Source organism: Condylura cristata, unplaced genomic scaffold, assembly GCF_000260355.1.
Source record: "Condylura cristata isolate star-nosed mole 26May11 unplaced genomic scaffold, ConCri1.0 scaffold00007, whole genome shotgun sequence".
NCBI classification, from domain to species: domain Eukaryota; kingdom Metazoa; phylum Chordata; class Mammalia; order Eulipotyphla; family Talpidae; genus Condylura; species Condylura cristata.
In genome coordinates, this window is record NW_004567108.1 from 39,823,138 (window position 1) to 39,844,475 (window position 21,338).

Genomic DNA, 21,338 nt, shown 5'->3' on the forward strand with positions numbered 1-21,338 from the left:
CCAGTTCCATATGTATAAATAAATAAATCTTTAAAAAATATATATTAAGAAAAAAAAATAACATCCTTGAATGTGAACATTTTCCATTATAGCTTTTTAAAGCCACAGATTATTTTTCAAAAATAAAACTGTGGCCGCCTCCCTGGTGGTGTAAGGGGTTAAGTCTCAGCACTATGAAGCTATTGGCAGCCACTGCAGCATGAATTTGATCCCTAGCCAGGGAGCTGACCCACATGGTACAGCAGACCTCTCTTGCTTCTACTGCTCCCCTCAAAAATAAAATTGCACCAGAAGTCCAATATTTAATACAGATAAACAGTTTAAATTTAGAACACAACTGAAAGGTTGAACTCACCTCTCATGTTAGCGTTCATGCCTCCTCCTGCAGATCCATGGCTGTGACCATGCCCATGGTCATTGTGTCCATGCATATGGTGTGAGTGGCTATGATCAGAGTGACAGCTTCCTTGAGAAGCTCCATGGGTATGGTTATGGGCATGGCTAAAGGCACAGATACCAATAAGGTTTACTATCAGTCCTCCAACTGAGACTGGCTAATAAAGGGAGAAAAAGAAAACTTTTATAAATTTATAATTAAAAAAGTAAATTTCCTATTTAAAAATTACCATGGCATATGAAAGGGTTTCTGTTTATAGTAAAACCATACTAAGTTCAGTAAGTAAATTCAAAATTTAAAGTGTGAATTTTACATTTTTAGAAGAAACTTTTATTTTCAAAAATCAAAGTGTTGACTTACTAGCAGGATCTGAACTGCTTGATTAAGAACAAAATATACTTGGTTAATGGCTTAAGGGCAATAAATGTTAAGATTTTCCTTTGTTTATTTAAAAAAGAACTTGAAAGTACTGATTGTTAGGTCAGATATCAGTTGTACCTAAAACTTCCTTTTCATTACAGGATAAATTTCAATTGTTTGTAAGATAATGATTATAGTTTATTTACTATTTAATGGACTCCAGGCATATAGTCTTAGGCAAGTCTTTCTGCCAGCTGTGTCTGTGCAAGCATCTTTTGCTTTCCTTCCCTTTTTATAGTATACCATAGTCTTACTATGTTTTTAATAATAAAATTCCCCCAAAGAATAATGAACAAGCAAACATGTAGTAGTAATCTCTTTTAACAAAGCAAATAGAATTAATTTAATGATATTTCAAAAACAACACCTAAAAGATAAGCAAAGGTACTTGATTATCCTTTCATACAAAATGATTTTTAATAGTAACTTGGATGTTATTTATTTACAAATATCTGTAAGTTCTCCTTTAGAGATTTCCAGTTTTATAAAAACAAAAAATAAGGGTGTTGATAATTTTATTTAATTTTCAATGGTAATAAGAGATTTACTTTAGTATACATTTATGAGCGTATTTACTTTTGTGTGACTCAAGATTTAAAAAAATCAGTTAAATTTATAAGCTTACAAATGGTTACTACATTTTGAAAGAAATGAAATGCTCTTATTGAACCCCATCACCTTATACTCATAGTGAGCAATATTTCATTTATACATTTGATAAAAAAAAAAAAGTAAATTTCCTTGTAGTTTTAATGTCAAGTCACTTTTAGGAGAACAGTGTATTTTACATGCATATAGTAATAACGAACTTTTAAAAAACCAATAACAGGATATTATAATACTGATTTGTAATATTTTCTCATTTAGTATAATTTGTAAATATTTTCCCCACTGGTATATATAGATATACTTCATTCTTTTGAATAGTTACACAGTATCCTACTAATCATTTGTATGACAAATTTATTTAACTAATCCTTTCACTGATGGCCATTGGTTTTTTTTTTTTCACCATCATAAAAAATGGTACAATGAATTATGCACCTGGGCACCCTTGTGTGAATACTTAATACATAGTAAAGGTTAAGGATATGAGCATTTGAAATTCAGAATATATTTTCAAAATGTACCATAAATGCAAATGCAAAAACTTTTCACTAATATATGATTCTACCAACAAATCTTATGCTTTTAGTCATTCCACAATCACTGATTTCTCTATAAGTCAGGCTATTAAGGGTTAATGATACAACTCAGGTTCTGAAGATATTTCACTTACGTCTTAATTATCAAAAAATGGCACACAATTATAAATAACTGTTGAAAACAACGGTTACAGCAGTGCCACTAAAAGAATGCACTAAATACAATGAGGATACTGACAAAGGAAATCTAAAACTTTGAGGAAAGAAGAGAGGGGTTTAAGGGAACATAAGCCACCAGAGCACACATGAAGGAAAGGTCTTGAGGAATGCTGCAAAGCAGAAGTGAGGGAAGGATGTGGCATTTTCAACAAATAGCACATGTAAAGGTTTATAGGCTTAGGAAGAACACTGAAAGTTGATAATGCACTAAGATAATGCACTGAAAGTTGATAATGCACAATCTATAGAGTAATATTTATAGTATTTTCTGATTTTTACCTCTAACAGTTTGCAAATTCCTTCAGGTATTTAAAAACACTCTTTCAAACAAGACCACTTAAAAGGCTAGGAAAAAAACCCACGTGTTTTAGAATGCCATCTAATATTTTCCTACTAAAATATAAGAGAAAGGATTAACTTTGAAAAGTTGGAAGTCAAAATGTTAATAAGATAGGAAACTGGTTTCAATAAGTAAAATAAAACCTTCCTAGATTAATGACTAACAAATCTTAGCGTGGAAAAAGCTGTCTCACATAAAATTCAAACAGGAAAACAAAGAGACTTACTGTTAACATGTGTGTGTCTAATTCTGGCGGATCAATTAATCTAGCCACTGACTCCATAAACACAAAGAAAGCTATTACCATTAGAAAAAGTCCATTAATAAATCCAGAAAGAATTTCTATTCGGCCATACCTAAAAATACAGAATATATTTTTAAAAAAGAAAAATGGCAAGTATTTAAAAAGAATAAACAAATTAGGAAACAAGATATCCAATTACATAAACAGTAAAATTAATTACCATGATTTTAAACATCTAATGCATAAGTTTCTTTCCATATGTGTGTTGAAATTTTAAATATTTATCAAAGTTCTTTTTTAACACTCCTTTCTACACAAGTCTTTCCTAATTTCTTAGCAAGATCTTTCTCTCCCCTTTGAAAGACAGTATCTCTCTCCCCTTGATATGCTTTTGTATCTTTTGCTATAGCATATAGATTATGCTTTGTACCAAAATTATTTTGTATTTTTGGCTCACCCATCATTCAAAATAGAACAATTAAAAATAAACCCTGAATTTGTCAATCTGTTTAGGGTAGATCGAACTGAATTATTTTTCAGGAAAAATCTACTTCAGGTATAGTTACTTCAAATTTTGAGTATTCCTTCTAACACAAAGATGTGAGTGACCATGCACATTCCATTGAATAAGAGAAACATGATGGGCAAACAGCTCAATATTTAACGGACTTTTACTATTTGCCTGTAACATTTGTTGTGAGGTATAATACTGAACTTACTATCATTTAGCAGTTATCAAAATGCTTAGTTCATTTCCTTTTATCCATGACAGATTAAGGAAAAATGAAATGCTGAAAACTTACAGTAAAATAATAATAAAATTTTATTCCATAAGATCAAATTTGTACTGAAGATTTTTCTGTTGTGCTACATTGCCTTGATAGTCAGTATACCTACCCATAGGAGAAAATTCGAGTTGCTTTCCATCTACTCATCAAAGCTGCAAAAAGTCCCATGACCAAAGCAGAGCAGTCAAAGAGCATATGAAATCCATCTGAGATTAGACCCAGACTATTGGTTAACACGCCATAGAATAATTCCACAAAGGTAAAAAGCTAAAAAGTTTAAAAAAAAAAAAAGGGGAGGAATGTGTTGGGAAATACTGTTTCAAAACAGATTTACCAGAATTTAATCATGAGGACTTTAACATTGGTCACCTGAACCTTACTTTGATACATACTTCTTTAGTTATTTAACTAGCAGTTACATCAGTAATACTTTTCATGTAAATTGTAAGAAACTAATGAGTTAAATTAGGTACATCCATCATATAAGTTATTTAAAAGAAGATAGCTTTAGGCCCTCCCTGGTGGCGCAGCGGGTTAAAGCACTGCACTGAGAAGCTGAAGCCACTTCCGCATGAGTTCAAATCCTGCCTGCCCCGGAGGAGACCACATGGCGTGGCAGACCTCTCCTGACCCGCCCGCTGCTCCCCTCAGCAGTGTACTTCGTCGATCTGCCTGTTCTGCTCCCCGCTCTGTCTCTGGTGAAGCCTCTCACTGCCCCTGAGCCTCTGGCCTGTACCCCAGTTCTGTATGTACAAATAAATAAATCTTTAAAAAAAAAAAGAAGATAGCTTTATTTATATATGTAACTTAATAAACCAGCATATAAGATGTTAGCAATTTGGTATGAAGTGAGATCCCAAGGTTTATTCTTCAATAAAGAGCTACACTGAAAATCACCCATGGTGTTATAAAGAGAATTTCCTTCAGGAATAGATTAATATCTTTAGAAATTACTAAATTTCCTGATTTGAAATAGCATAATAAGACAATGCTTCCAAAATGCCTCAAACATTGTATGTTTACATATTCTCAATATGATCCTACACTCAATCTTTCTAGCACTTAGAAAACAATGGAAATTTGGACTTTCTGTATCAGGAATTACTAAAACTGTGCCAATACTATCAAAATCAAAGGATTAAACTTTTAACATATTTAATTAGTATTTAAAATCCTTACCAGATTCAAGCACAAGAAGTAAAAGATCTGCCTAGAATCATTCTCCTCAAGAATTTGTTTTAGTGATTCTTTAATAAATCTAGGGATGGATTGTGAGCTGTGTTGAAAAGCATCACCCATGAAGTGATAAAGAGGTGTTCCTTCAGGAGAATATCCAATTAGGGTACCTTTCTGTCCTCTCTTAGAAGGAGATGATAAGATGTTGGCAGCTAAAAAGAGGAGGGAAAAAGAGTATTAGAAAAGTTTTAAGAATTGAAGTACCAGAACCAGAACACTTATCTGTCAGCAAAAATGCAAGCACTGAACAAATTTTAAAATTAAGGAAATGATTTGAGCTTCAGAATCCACAGAAGAAATTTATTAAGGGGAAAAACGCTTACACAAGATGAAGAATATTGCGCTTACTACCACTCCTCCAGATAGGACGTGTTCAGTACTCTCCTGGTGTGCTGCTTTGTTCATAGCTCGAAGCTGGTCTGTTATTGGATGTGTCCAAAAGTTTCCAAAAAGTAGGGCACTAATAAAAATGGGAAAGGATCCATAGCGTGCACATTTGGAAACTTCCATTTTGACTGAACAAATGGAATCGACATAGAAATCCAGGATCATGACAAAAAAGATAACCGTTGTGAAAGGCATAATGAGAGAAAACCAAGATTCAACTTTACTCTAGAAATTAAAAAAAAAAAAAAGCAGAAATTGTCAATATTATATGGGTATAAAGTTCACATTTTATAAGATGTCTTAGGTTAATTTCTTTATAACCTTGATTCAATATGATTTGTAAAATGGCAAAATATAAGAGCTATAAATACTGGAATTTTCTCAATAGTTCCCAAATGATTAAAAAGTCAAAGCATTATTGTTTAATAATTTTATAAAGACTTGGTGACCATAATCATTGTGCCTGACATATAGTAAATATAAAATTGCTTTGGGCCATATGAAAAGGAGGGATATTTATATGTAGTAGTACTTGACTTATATTTTCTATAACACATTTAACTCCAAATAATTTTCAAAAACTAAAGAAAACCAAAGATAATTTAAGGCACTTGTAACCTCAAATTGAAATAAAGTACAATGTATTGAATTAAAATTTTTAAGTACTAGCAATTCATTTTACTGTAAACAATTTCTGCTCTTACCTCAGTTGTTATAGAAAGAACAATGACCCATGGGCACAAGAGAAGCACAGAAACAAGATGGGATAAAGCTTGAAGACGTTTGGCTCCACCAATATCTATAGAGAGCTTTCTAGAAGCTGTATGAAAACCAACTTTACAACACAAAGCCAGTACTAGCAACAAAACTCCACCCTATGAATAAAATGAGATAAATCTGATTAGAAATATACAGTCTAATACTCAGTCCTTAAGTAGACAATATTTGAAGAAATAGAACTAGAATTTTTCGCATATTCCAAATTACTAAACTACTTAAATATGACAAGCAAAACTGTAATTTACTGATTAGTAATTGTAAATGTGTCTTAGAAGTTCTAGTTGCTATGTCGTCTCAGAATCTTTTGATCAAGTTAGAAATAAAGAGGGCTTCCCTGGTGGTGTACATGTTAAAGTCTCAGTGCTAAAAAACTATCACCAGCCACTCAGCCTCCCTGAGTTCAATCCCAGCCAGGGAGCTGCCCCACATGGCAAAGCAAACCTCTCCTGTCTCTCCCACTGCTCCCGTCAGCAGTGTATTTCAGTAGATTTGACTATAGTGTTCCCCATTCTGTCTCGGTGAATCCTGTCACCCCCCCCCCCATGCCTCTGACCTATACCAAGTTCTTGTGTCCATAAATGAATAAAAATAAATCTTAAAAAAAAAGAAATTAGCAACAAAGAAAAGAACATACCTTGTGATCTGCCACACCTAGGAAGGCAATGGCTGTGTAAAGCATGTGAGTAAGAGCACTGTCATGATGTCCTTCAGCTAAGTGAGTCGAGTAAAGGATAAAACTCCAAATAATAAATGAATATAGAAGTCTTCTTGAAATTTTAGCTACAATTTGTGGCTGACTATAGACTAGTATGTGGGTGCCAAACTGAAGTATTCTCACTAAGTTTTTTTTTTTTGAAACAATTTAAAATTAAATGTTGGGACAAGATTTATAAATTAGAATGGATTGATTTTATTCTGTCATCTCCTAAACAACTATAATAGTGCTTAAGATGTAACCTCTAAAAGCCATATACATACATACTGAGAAAAGAGCAAGGACAACTTGGACGACTTCTTGGACGACTCTTATCCATTGGAGTTAAGGTTGTCCTTTTAGAATGACATGAAAAATTGGTGGTAAATGTGTTTAAGTCATTGACCACATAAGGCTCAGCAAAGCAAGAAAGGAGCAATCAAAAGAAAGTAGGTGGGGAATAGTTGTATCACAAGTAAGCTGGGATTCAGCAAACTTAATGTGACCCTCTTTCATTTTCACAAATTATTACCAGTTAGCCACTAGGTTTTAGGCAGTGTATTTTAGTAACCAGAAGTCTTAAAATTAGTCTTCTGGATTCATTTAAATAAGGAGGGCAAAGATGTGTGAAGAGGAAAGAATAAGGCCATATAGGAGAGGAAAATGAGTATACATATTAGACTGGAAAGTTGGTTTATACAAGAGAAGAGTGAGGGATGAACTGGAAATAATTTAGAGCAAGAGAATGAATACTAGGTTGAGAAACTGAGCTGTGTGTTTCAAGCAAGAAAGGTTATTATTTATTTAATTTCAAAAAGGTTATTATGCTCAATAATAATCACTGACTTCTAAAGTGAACATCTGAAATTACAACAGATTTTATTGAGTGGAAAATCATTTACTGTTTTTCTTTACCACCAGGATATTCTAAAATATTCTTTATTGTCCCTAAATTTAGGGTTCTGCAGAGGATAATTAAAATGCTGTAACATTTAATTTTGAATTAATCTATTTGTTATTTGAAAACTGATTTTGAACATCCACATTAATCTATGAAAATTTCACCCATGGTTTATCAGTTTAACTCAGTCACTCCTTCCCATTCTGCTAATCCTCTTATTTTCCTGCAAAATTCCTAACTCCAATTTATTGCAAAAGGATACGGTGTTCAGCCATTTTAGCCATGAGATCATCATTGTCAAAAAGCAATAGGCAGATGACAGCGATAATGAAAAAAGCAGCCCCTCTTGTCTGAAAACAAGAAAATATTAACAGTGGCTTTTTCAAGAGTTGATTTTTAAGATGATGACTATATTAAATGCTAATGTTTATTTTGTTTCAAGTAAATATTTAAAACAAAAATTACATTAAAACTTATACAATATATATTTATAGAACTAACAGTAAGATATAAACGTAAAGAATACTGCAGGGTACTTTAAGGACATTTATACACATAATGACAATCTCCATTGTTTTCTTGTTAATATGGCCAGACATTTCACCATGCCCAAGGGATAATGCTAAATGAAATAAGTCACAAGAAAAAAATAGTACCAGATGGTGTCAGTAATATGTGGAATATAGAGAAACCAAACGAAGGGGTCAGATGAAGACAAGCCTAAAAACTAACCTTTGAAAACTGGCTATAGAACTGCAGCATTCAAGGGAATGTTTGGGGTAAGAACAAAGAGGGAAGAAAGCCTAATGGATAATGATAGGGGACTATGGGTGATTCAGTGGTGTGTGCAATACTAAAATACTAAAATTAATCATCTTAATTATTATTTGTTTCTGGTTGAAAAGCCCAAGTAGCTGAAGAATAAGGAGTAGGGACTTACTTTATTTTATGCAAGTGACTGACAAGATAGTAAATTTACACTATCAATTTCTTAGTCTTCACTATTTTTGGGGAAAAGAGCTAAGAGAGAATGCTAAAGAAATTAACGAAATCATTTGTAATGTCTAGCAAAAGAGTAAATAGCTTAACTGATGATATGCTATTTAAGTTGTGGTCTTATTTTAGGGAAAGGATTTTGGTAAAATTCTGTAAAGGAAATACTATTCTAGTTTGTGTAAATACTTAATGATTTTGGGTAGAAAAGCAGACTAAACAGCATTATAATATATTCTGTATTTATAAATTTATAAGTATAAAATACCATATTCTTCCAGCATGTAAAAATTTAAAGTGAAAAGTGAGGGTTGTATTCTATTTATTATATGATTACACTACATTAATAATTTCTTCACTATCGTGGTAGATATTTTGACAAGTCAGTATGTGTCAGCACACATTTAAATTTTCACTGAATTAGAAATTATACTCAAAGATGTTAACAAAGAAGACAACTGAGAATTCTGTGGTGCTCCAGAAACAAACACTGATTCATAGATAAGGCTATGTAAGATCTATAATCTCATTTCTGAATTAACACAGCAGCAAAGTTTTCGTTGTTGTAATGTTTTAAAATCATTTGCGCATTTCTTTTGTGAGTTATCTTTGACTCACAATTATTGAGGATAATATCATTTTTAACTAAGTTGAGAGGTTTCTATTTTAAAAGAAAATATAAAAACTTGCGATAATTTTATTGTTGTTATTACCACAGATTTCTGCATTACAAAAGTTTGCAATCATTATGAAGTCAAATGTACTGGGTTTTCTATGTGATTATTTTCCCACTGTTTTTCCACATAATTTCTGAGACAGACCAATTATCCATCTATATTTTATTATATTTTTCTGCAAACATGTATATGCATACATATCATTTTTTTTATATCATCTTTTTAAAACCACAAAACAATTCATGCAACATTTATTTTGGAGTTATCCATGAACAATGTATATACTTTAATAATAATGATCTAATTTGAAATTGATAGCTTGGGTAGTTTTCTCACTCTGCCTTACTAGACATGTTACTTTGTTCATTTTATTTTACAAGTCTGCCTTCATATTGTATTTCATAATGCAGACTTCCATATTTTATGTCTTCTATCTCCCTCTACTACTATTCACTATGTAGAAAAAACATTTAATTTGGTAAACAGAAATATTAGATTTTAAAAACTTACAATTACAGATAGTTGACTCATTTATCATAAAGGAATAATACATCAATTACTTAAGTGAACAGGGTTGCCCAGTTAGCAAAATGTTGGATAATAAAAAATAACAGGTTCTTAGGTATTTTTAAAAAACAAACAGGGGTTAAGAATGAGGCCAGGAAATGAAGGGTGTTATTCTATACCACTAAGCCAAATACCATGTTGTAACCAAGATGTCTCAATTAAAAAAAAAAAAGATAGAGGAGGATTTATATAGCACAAATGAGATCTATATGGTGATAAATCAGTTCTATGTCATAAAGTGTTGATTACACAAATCTATACACACACACATTTATACAACTGGTCAGATCTGAATAAGGTCTGTGGAATACGCCAACATTTATTTCTTGGTTTTGATAGTATACTTGAGTTGGATAAGTAGTTGTCACTGAACTGACTAAAGGGCACAAGGATGAACTATTTCTGCAACTTTTGAAGACTATAGGATACTTTCAAAATTAAAAGTAAGAAAAAAAAGTTTGTATAAAGAAATCTGAAACCAGCAGAAATAGTTCCTACATTAAGTGCTAAAAGATACTATTTAGTTGTTTCAGATAGTAATTTACATGTACAGTTGCAATTTTCAAGTAACAAAAATAAAAATTCTACCTTTGCTGGTCCTCCTCCAGAACTAGTGAACAAAACAGTGAGTAGTGAGATGACCACAATATCGCTGTGTTCAAATAGCAGCAAAGTCCTACAAAAAGAAGACCTTCATCATTCATCTGATCTTTATTAGGAAGCATTAATTCAACTGCAGAAAATAAAAGTATTTCTCTTTTATTTCATAAAACATTAGTAAAATAAATAGGTAAAACTGCTTTGGAAAATGGCATGATATATTCAGAAAGGGTGAAGCTAAAATACTCAACAATACTACTTGTAGGATTATACAGTAAAGATGCCAGGAAATAAAGGACTACTCCATAGCCACATTCTTTATAGTAGTCCCAAAGCAGAAAAACCCTAAATGTCCACTGTAAAGAGAATGGACAATATAGACTATAGCCATTCAATGAACTACTGTAGAAATACTTAATTGTACACTTTAAAAATGCTGTAGACTAAATGTCTATGTTCTTCTGTTCTCCAAGTTCTTATGTTGAACCCAGTCATGAATGCAACAATGTTTGAAGACAGAAATACTAAAAAAATGATTATGTATAGTTGCAAATTTTACTATTAGTTTCTATTAAATTAAATGACTCTTAAGCATTTTTTCCTCTGAACTGGCCATTTACACAGAAAGATTACACAGATCATTCTTAATCTGATGACTGAAGTATCATTCCCAAGACACTTGTTTACAAATATTTTAAGCATATTCCATGCATACAAGAGTACTTTAAGAAATATACTTAAAAAAATTAAAGTTTGCTGTCCTCCATATTTGTTGGTTCTGTTTACTGTGTTAGCACTTTTAGTTTCTAAAATCAGTTATTTAAAAGGATCACCTATGAAAGGTAAAAAAACAAAAAGCACCACTATGACAAATGATTTCTCAAACTCTCTGAATTCAAACTCGTAAAATATCTATGACATATCATGAACAATGTATTAAGGGTATTCACCAAAGAACTAATCCATAAACTAAAACAGATTTACTTTCTCTTGCTCACTTTCTCTATATATTTGTTGAGTTGTAGAAATGCTATAGAAGTGACAGAAGCATTTGTACATAATTTGATATTATTGAACATAAAATTTAGAACAAAACTAATATTCAAAAATGAAAAAATATAAACATTCAAAATGTGTACTTTTATTTACCTTAGTGGTCCGCAAAGAGTAAGGCCAAAAAACCACAAGAGAGAAATGATACACCCAGCAACTGCATGTTTAAATATCTTGACCCACTATAAATGGAAACAAAAAATAAAAATTTCAGTTACCTTTTGCTCACTACCTCAGAATTTCAAATAAAACACAGGAAAAGGTAACATATTTTGAAATTAAATAGAAATGTTAAGATCCCATTGACTAAATCTAGATTTGCAAAACAGTATTCTATTTTCCATTTTTATATTCTTGTCTGTTAGAACTTGAAATATTTTTATTTTATATTTATTTATCTTAAAGAATTATTTATTTATGCATATAAGAACTGTTGTACAGGTCAGAGGTGAGGGAGGTGAGAGGACTACAAGAGACAGAATAGGGAGCAGAACAGGCAGATGTATTGAAATACACTGCTAAGGGGAGCAGCAGGTAGGTCAGGAGAGGTCTGCCATACCATGGGGGTCACCGCTGGACAGGGATCGAACTCATGTGGCAGCGGCTTGGGATAGATCCATAGTGCAGTGCTTTTATTGTGCTGTGCTTTTTAACCTGTTGCATCACCAGGAAAGGCCCCTGAAATCTTTTTAAATGAAGTGCATTTTTCTGTTTTTTGTTTCCCCCCAGATGTTTCTTACTAGGTAGCTAGTAACAGTGTTTTATTCTTTAAATTCTTTTTCATCAGGCATATTCAGTGCTTCAATTATAAGAGAGGAAAAAAAATCAAGGTGGGATTTAAAACAGTAATCTTTTTTTTTTTTTTAAAGATTTATTTATTTATTTATACAGAACTGGAGTACAGCCAGAGGTGCAGAGGAGGTGACAGGCTTCACCAGAGACAGTGGGGAGCAGAACAGGCAGATTGACGAAGTACACTGCTGAGGGGAGCAGCGGGTAGGTCAGGAAGGTTTGCTGTGCCATGTGGTCACCTCCCGGGCAGCAGATTGAACTCGCACTGAAGCGGCTGCGGCTCATTTGCAGTGCTGCATCCTACCTAACCCTCTGCACCACCAGGGAGGGCCCCTAAAACAGTAATCTTTTTAAAAAATTTACTGGTTGCTAAAATAGACACCTTTTACATTTGCCATTCTAATAAGAAAATCTTGGCACTGATTTCTAAGATGTGGCAAACAAAAACAAAAATATCATAGGTATAAGTAGCTACTGTCCAAATAGGTGATAATGGGAGATATCTGTGCTGGACATTTCCATTATGAATCTTGAACCTGAGGTGCCTGAAGAGAATAGTGATAATGGTAAGGGTGACAGCTAACATGTACTGTGTATTCACTAAATGCCAGGTGGTGTTAAAAAAAAGTTTTTATGTATTAATTTATTTATTCCCTACAGCTCCATTAGGAAGTTATTACTATCTCCACTTGCAGGTGAGAAAATCAAGGTAGAGAAATTAAGTAACTTAATAAGAGCTAATAAGTAGGATTAATAGAATATGAATTTGTCTGACTCTAGAAGTCTCACTTAACCTCTATGCTTTATTGTTTCCCAATGACATTTTGACAGATTCTTGGGCACAATTCCATGTATGATTTGTAAATCTTTTGGAATAAAGATCCTGTATTAAAGAAAGTAATTACAAGCATACTTTAGGTTTCCTCTTTCTACTTTCTTTTCTGCATTTTAAAACATTCCAGTTTATTCTTGAAGCCTCAATTCTGGAAGCTAAGTCAGGAGCAAATTAACTCTGGAAACTGTCTGCTGGGTCTATAGGTAATCCTGGTCAAAGACAGAATATCATATCCTAGATCCTGTAAGTAGGAAGCTATTAGGACAAAACGGAAAGCCGCAAAAACCCACCTGGTGTTTGCTAAGACTTTTCCCAGAAGAAAATGGCTTTTGAAACAAAACCATAAGAAATGCAGTCCTGTAAATAGTGAAACATTAATATGTTAATATTGATCAATCTCACATGTGGGTTGGTTTTAAGTAAAAAACACTTAAACACCTTCTAGTACAACTTGGAAAAATATGTCATCCTTTAAAGAAATCATACTGGAGAACTATACTTATTTTAATAAGGCCTCATTGCAACATTTAAGCAACTCATATAATACTGCCCTCACAACCCCACACAAAGAAAGGACTTGATAATTTTTCATTCTGTCAAATACCAAAAAAAAAAAAAAAAAATTCTTCCCCCAAATTTATAAGACCTAATCTTAAAATAGAAAGAATTAATTATATGTCCTTATAGTTCACATTCTCAAAATAAATTATATGAAAATGCAAAAACTGAAGCTTAAAATCTCCTAGCTATGATTACTAAAATCATACTGCCAGGAGTCTTTAACATATTTTTATTAATAAAGGATGGTCACTGTTGTTCTCAAAAGTCAGAAAATTTTTAGACAGAATTTCTTATTATCTTTACATTAGGGAGTAAAGTTTGAACTACATGAGCACTTTGTGTTATGAAGAGAACAGGTAGTGAACACAGTCTGGGATGGTTTAGCTTAGAAAATAAGACACATCTGTGTCAACTAAGTTTTTGGTTTAAGAGTATAGGCCTGCAGGAAGTTTGGATTACACCAGTGGGACAGTGTGGGAATTCCTAAGGACTCAAGACCTTTTCAGGGAGTCTATGAGGTCAAAGCCATTTTTATAAAAATACTAACACATTATAAGTCTTTTTCACTCTTATCCTCTCAGGGGTGTACAATGACACTTTTCAGAGCTAACTCAAGTGACACACTCCAACTGATTGAAGAAGTTATGAGAATCCAGCTGTCTTCTACTAAGAAATTAAATTTGCACACGTTTCACTGACACAAACTAAAGTATATATTTGGCAAATCTCATTAACACGAACTAAAGTATTTATTTGGCACTCTTTTTTTTCATATTTTATCCATATTTATTTATTTTTATATAATATAATAGTTTATTTTTACATCATTTTGTACATTTTTTTTTTCATCTCAATTGTAATCCTTATGGGTTTCCCATCACCAAGTCCATCATTTGTGTGCCATCACCATACTCCTGTGCACTTCCCTCCCCTGTTTTTGATCCCATTCCCCACTCCACCCCCACAAAATGTCTCTGGTATGTTGCTGTTCATTATTCTTATTATTTTCTTGCCTGGTCCATTATACTCCTGCTATGAGTGGAACTATCCGGTATTTTTCTTTTTCTTTCTGGCTTATCTCACTAAGCGTGATCTTTTCCAGCTCCATCCAAGTTGCTACAAAACACATGTGTTTCTGTTTTTTGGTTGCTGAGTAATATTCCATTGCATATACATGCCACATCTTTGTAATCCAGTCATCTACTTTTGGGCACTTGGGCTGTTTCCATGTTTTTGCAGTTGTAAATAAAGCAGCAATAAACATGGGGTTGCAGGTATCTTTTTGAATCAGTGTTTGGCAATCATTTTTTAAATCACTTTTAGTGATGCTTGGTTAAAATAGAATTTTCAAAGAGATAAATAATAGTAAGAGAATAAAAACCACACTTACCCAAGTTTTAATATAAAAATGAACTGAACTATGTGAACTGCTTTTAGGAGATCATATGATTCAAAAAGTCCCACAGCTTTCAAAAATTTAGTGAAACATAGTAGTACAATATACTTCGTTAATCTGTAAAATAAAAGCAGAAATAAGTTTCAATATCACTGAAATGACAAAGAACTGCTGTAATATTTTTCTTATCATACAAATAAGTCACTGTAGAAATATAAATTCCTATAAACAATACATGAAACAACAACAACAAAAACCTAAGTAAATTCATCACCTTCATTACAAGCAGTATTTTGGTACATATGACTGCTACACTGAAGAAACATCTATTTAAAAAATGGACAAACTAAGGCCCTCCCTGGTGGTGCAGCGGGTTAAAGCACGGCACAAAGAAGCTTAAGCCACTTCCTCATGAGTTCATCCCCGCCTGCCCTGGAGGAGATCCACAGGAGATCCACATGGGGAGGCAGACCTCTCCTGACCCGCCCGCTGCTCCCCTCGGCAGTGTACTTCGTTGATCTGCCTCTTCTGCTCCCCACTCTGTCTCTGGTGAATCCTCTCACCCTCCGCATCTCTGGCCTGTACCCCAGTTCTGTACGAATAAATGTTAAAAAAAAAAAAAACAAACAAACTAGAAATATTCCTGATTAGCTGAGTTACTTGGGCTATTTTATAATTTGTTTTCTAAACTAAATGATTATGATAAAGTAAAAACAGAAACCACACAAAAAGACTACAATTTAGTAGGATACAAGACAATGCTAAATGGGTTTACTTCTCTTCTGCTTTGCTAAGTGATTGCAGAGAGGGTTATGGTTGAAGAGTGAAAAACATCAGAGCCAGTCCTGAAAAGGCTCAGGAATCGGCTAGACCTCATAAGGGTATCTGAAAAGCTGACTCTTAGAAAGTTTTCAGATAGTTAGATCTCCAGATTCCCACCCGACAGAAGCAAGGAGTAATCCCTCTTTAATCGTGACTAGACATGAGGTTTATTCTGGAGAGGTCTAGACACAAGGCACAGACCGGAGGGTAAGGCATGGGGCTAAAATCATGGAGATTAAAAGAAGTTTCCCTTCTTAGCCTTCTTCCTCATTTAACTCCAATATTCTAACAGTCAGGCTTTAATTTCCCTGTAGGAGAACCCTTTTTGAGAGCCTGACTGGAGGTTCTGGTAGGGGAGTATAGCTACTCATATACCTTTGACCAAAGAACAGGACCCTCTCTATTAGTTTATCTAGCCCAATTCCTACAATCAGATTGGGAAGCTGAGCCCAGAGAATTAGCTAGATTCAAATATATCTCTGAAGTATGTTTTTTATAATAAGTAACACAGAAAGTCAAAGTTTACCCAAAAGGCACTGAGGGTTCCTATCTCTAAACTGTTCCCCATTATGCATTCACACTGGCCCATGAACAGTAAACATCTTTAAATATGAAAGAAAAAAAATGCATGTTAAAACCTAGGATTAATTTAGATTTTGACCAAATTAAGCTAAACCAAAAAGTCTTACAGAATTAAGTACATTAACTATATTAACACAGCAATTCATAATTAGACAAAAAAAATAGTATTTGAACTAGAAATTCTTTGTTTTTACAGTTTCCAACAGAGACTGGCATACTATGTGCTCAGAATATTTACCAAAGAATGCTAACTCTGATTACACATGAGATACAGTAATATCTAAAACAGTATACTACACCAGTGACATTCAAGTTATTGCAAATGTAGCCTAGAAGCAGCCCAGTTAGGAATTTATAATAAAGAATGAACTAAGTAGAGAGGGAAGCTCAAAACCTCACATGATTTACTTATTTAGCTCTTATCTAGGTGTAAAAACAAGGTAGCGGGATATACTTGAGGACAAAAGGAACAACACTATCAACTAGATGGGGAAGGAAAATGCAAAGATCAGAAAGAATAGGAGTAAATTAAAAACCACAGCAGTCTGGGAATTCCTGATGTTAGCAGAGTCTTGTGCATCCCCCAGGGTGTTATTTCGACATTTTTCAGAGTCCTTGTTCACTCACACAGAATGCCAGATGTCATATGTGACCTAAGGGAAGCCTGACAGGGTGCATTCAGGCACACTTTCCCTCCTCGTGGTAAAGGGCAAACTGCAGCTGGAACTACTTCTGACTTCTTTCAGCCTTTATGGGAGAATTTTAATCTAAAATTTATCTAAAAAATGTTTTTGGAATGTTAACATTATCTGAAAAAGTTACTCATTTTATAACAATCGTGAACATGAAAGCCAATACACTTGGAAAGGCAAAGACAAAGAGTCTGGTTCCTGATGGTATCACTGAGAGGTGGAATAATTACCAACAACCCCTGGCTTCCTTTATGGAGCAAGGCCAGGTCCCTACATGTTTTAAGTTCTCTTGATTTGGTTACTTACAACAAAACACATTTCTAAGCACCATCCAAGATACTAAATGCCTATGTAAAAGAGATTTTGCCCTCAAGGAGCTTGAGGTTTAAGAAAAATAGGCAAGAAGTATTTACATGGCCCAGGTTAAATCAGAGTTCGAAAGCAATAGATACGGAAACAATTAAAATGAAGCCAGGAAAAGGTCATCTTCAAAATTTGAGATGGCTACCTGTGTATTAAAGATGAAGAAGGAATTATGAAACCAGGAAAGAGTATTTCAAACCACAGAGAGCAGTAAATGCAAAATACTAGTACTAAGAAGTTTTTGAAGAAATGACTTGTATTTAAGCTCAGTTCACCAAATGATGCTCATAATGGGCAAGAAGTCATTATCATATTACATAAAAAAATAAGAGCAAATTACATAAAAAATAAGATGAAGTCCTCATTAAAGTATTCCTGTTGGGCTAAAGATGAAACACTAAGGTCAAGTAACCATATACTAATCAGTAGACATTCCCAGTTCATGCTGTAGAGGGGAAAAGTGAACATCTTCATTTACTACTGAAGGTAAATGTGGTGGGGGGAGGGTGGTGGTGGTGAGCAAGGTCCTTCACTAGGGGAAGTGGCTCTTAGCCACTTACTGACCCGGGCAACTGCTACACATACAACCCACCTTCCCAATTTATAAATCATTATTTTCCATTAACTAGCCTCATCAAAAATGTCACCAGCCTGTACTTGAGGGATTAGAAAAATCTCTGGTTCTCTGAATCTGGTTACTAAACTTCTAGGTATAGTAGAATTCTAGGTTAAGTTCAAACATCGTTAGGGTCTGCCTACTACATCAGCTCACATTTCTTCAGGGGGTAAAAAATTCAATGTTGTAACTCAAATTCAACTCATTCAATAAATTCAAGTGTCTACTGAATATAAAGCACTATTCATGGAATGAAGGGCTATTGATTCCTAGTTCAGTTACAGGTGTGACATTTACTTAGTTCTTCTACTTGTCAGTTTTCTGATCTGGGAAACAAGGCTGCCACTACCTTGATTTATAGCACTACTATAATAACCGTACAAAGCTGTCACAGCAGGTGCTCAATAAACACTGGCTAATACCTCTACCCTGTACTATAAAGTGGACTTACAGAGCTAAAATAGAAGCTTTTAAAAACAATTCATATTTTTGAACACAAGCATAAAAATGTCCACAATAAAGGGAATTGTCAGGTTTTGTTGCAGATTACAAACACTATTTGATTTTCAATCTGTATAAAGGAAAACTCTTGTTACCTGAAATCTATTAAAAATTCAATCAGTTTTTGAAAAAGATAGCTGCACCCTCATGTTTATTGCTGCTTTATTTACAATTGGAAAAACATGGAAGCAGCCCAAATGCCCAAAAGTAGATGACTGGATAAAAAAAGATGTGGTACATATATACAATGGAATATTACTCAGCAACCAAAAAACAGAAACATGTCTTTTGCAGCAACTTGGATGGAGCTGGAAAAGATCATGCTTAGTGAGATAAGCCAGAAAGAGAAAGAAAAATACCGGACAGTCTCACTCATATCAGGAGTATAATGGACGAGGAGAGAAAATACTAAGAATAACGAACAGCCATATACCAGAGACATTTTGTGGGGGTGGAGTGAGGAATGGGATAAAAAATGGGGGTGGGGAGGGAAGTGCATGGGACTATGGTGATGGCACATGGGTGACTAGGTGATGGGAAACCCACAGGAATTACAATTGAGATTAAAAAAAAATGTACAAAATGATGTAAAAATATAAATGTTATAAAAAAATTCAATCAGTTCTGAGTTGAATTTGATACTTCAATGAACAACAATAGGCAGTTCTGCTAAACAAACAACACAAAAATAGGCAAGAACTGTACACATCTAAAGACAGTAAGGTCTTGAGTAAATAAGAATTTTAAACTATTTAAAAAAAATTTCAAGTTCACAAAAAAGTTGCAGAGTGTACTGTTTATCTCGATTCTGTTTAATGTACTGTCCCATGTACCTTATTTCTCTTTTCTAAGTACTTTCCCCCAGAACTATTTAAGAGTAAGCTTAATACATCATACTCCTTTACCCCTAAACATGTGGGACATTCTCTTATAAAAGTCAGTAGTTATCAACTTCAAGGAACTTAACACAAAACTTTTATCTAATCTATCGTCCATAGTCCAATTTTGTCATTTGACCTGGTAATGTCCAATGTATCTGCTGCACTACCAAGCCCAAGCCAGAATCTCTGAATTCATTTCGCTGTCATGCACTCAGTAAACATCTGATATGCCTTTGACAAAACAATCTTTAAATCTCAAAGAAGTATCCAATGATTACAAACAATCTCATTAAAAATGAAGGCAATGAATAGCAGTTCCAATCAAATTTCTGGGCCATATTTTATGCATCTTTGACACGACCTCAGAACTCAGAATAGGCAGTAAGGACACACTCCAATGTGGTCACTGCACTTACCTCTTGGGAATTAATGGGCGCATTGTGAAGAGAGGTAAAGAGGAATTCTCACTTTTTTATTTTATTAATTTCTGTACTGTTTGATTTTTTTGTTTGATTTTTTTTAACGACCAAACATTTCTTACTAATAAAACCAAAAAGTAAAAGAAAATTAGATGAAGGGCTGGATTCTTGATGTGTGTGTGCTTAACCTGAGTACTGAAGCTCATCTGTACTTGAGTTTCTTCGCCAGAGAAGATGATGACACCTACCCCTAACCCACGCAGAGACGTCAGAAAAGTTAAAAAAGAGGTTCTAAACTATTTCAAGGAGAAAGAGACAACGGAAATATTTTTCATAGATCAGAAACAACTCTCACGTGAACTGGCTGGCAGCTCTGAAGTTAGAAACCTTAGAATTTTGAAACCTTGCCTTGAAAAACCAAACACACTCAAGCAGAACCCCGAGGATTCTTTCTGCAACTGGCAACAGATGAGCCAATGAAAGCTACCGGCTGACTGGAAGCAGAGGGAAGAGGACGCGGGCTCTGGGGCACGCGCACCACGCAGGCGTTCGGCGCTGTCAAGGGGTACGGTCCGGACGCGGGTCTCCACCGCACCGGGGTGCAGTCACGGACAGCGGCTGGGAAGGTGTGTCCCGAGTGGCCCGGCAGCTGCCAGGCGTCCGGGTCCAAGAGTAAGCCGTCCAACGCAGGCGCGGAAGAGCAGCTCGGGAGGCGGGAGCCGATCGGTCCCTTACCGAGCACTGGGCACGTCCACCGGCCCGAGGCCGCCGCCGCCGCCACCGGCGGGGCCGGCTAGCACGTCCCCGCCGTACTTCTCTTCCATCCCGGGGCTCAGGAGCCGCCGCTGCTGCCCCTGCCGCGAGGTCTCCTCATGTCTCGCTGCTACTGTGGAACAGCGGGCGCAGGCACGTCACTTCCCCATGGCAGCGGTTCCGTAGGGTCCTCCCAAGTGGACCGGCAATACCACTCTTCCCGACTCCCGCTCCCGAGCTCAAGCACGTCGGGACTAGGCCGCGAGCAGTTCCGGCAGCGCCGGGTTCCCAGGAGGCGCACCGGAGTAGACGTTGCCTGGCCACGTCATCGACCCAGCAGCCCTCACTCCCGGGGGAGTGCCCAGCCCTGCGCCTGCGCAAGACTATCCCTCGCTTTCCGTTGCCCTTTTTTAGGCTCCTCCCACCGAGGGGTGACGGACCGAACGCTCGCTTCCAACAGCCCCGCCCATTAATGCAGAGCCCCGCGCGCAAATCTGTTCCTGCCGCGCCACCTATGGGTCACCAGGGACTCGAAGGGTTCCTGAGGCGTAGGGCTGGGGGGCACAGAAAATACACAATGTGTGGTTAATGTGAGCAGAATTTCTTTTAAATTCCGCCTGCTAAACTGTGATGCTTAATCCTGGCACGTCTGCAAAACCAGGCCAGGTAGGACCAGGTCTGTCA

At 35.2% G+C, this 21,338-nt stretch overlaps 1 protein-coding gene across 1 annotated transcript in view; it reads right to left on the reverse strand.

The window, feature by feature from the left end:
- The window catches only part of SLC30A5 (solute carrier family 30 (zinc transporter), member 5), a 26,539-nt gene extending 5,510 nt beyond the window's left edge, over window positions 1–21,029 (reverse strand). Inside the window, exons 1-13 of the mRNA XM_004678240.1 lie at window positions 20,637–21,029; window positions 15,020–15,142; window positions 13,359–13,425; window positions 11,538–11,623; window positions 10,377–10,464; window positions 7,814–7,901; window positions 6,591–6,667; window positions 5,881–6,051; window positions 5,113–5,401; window positions 4,733–4,941; window positions 3,663–3,820; window positions 2,748–2,877; window positions 356–554 (exon numbers count right to left, since the gene is read on the reverse strand). Coding sequence (XP_004678297.1) covers window positions 356–554; window positions 2,748–2,877; window positions 3,663–3,820; window positions 4,733–4,941; window positions 5,113–5,401; window positions 5,881–6,051; window positions 6,591–6,667; window positions 7,814–7,901; window positions 10,377–10,464; window positions 11,538–11,623; window positions 13,359–13,425; window positions 15,020–15,142; window positions 20,637–20,725 — 1,774 coding nt within the window. The 5' untranslated portion in view covers window positions 20,726–21,029. The remainder of the gene's footprint in view (window positions 1–355; window positions 555–2,747; window positions 2,878–3,662; window positions 3,821–4,732; window positions 4,942–5,112; window positions 5,402–5,880; window positions 6,052–6,590; window positions 6,668–7,813; window positions 7,902–10,376; window positions 10,465–11,537; window positions 11,624–13,358; window positions 13,426–15,019; window positions 15,143–20,636) is intronic.
- Between the last annotated feature and the right edge of the window lie 309 nt (window positions 21,030–21,338).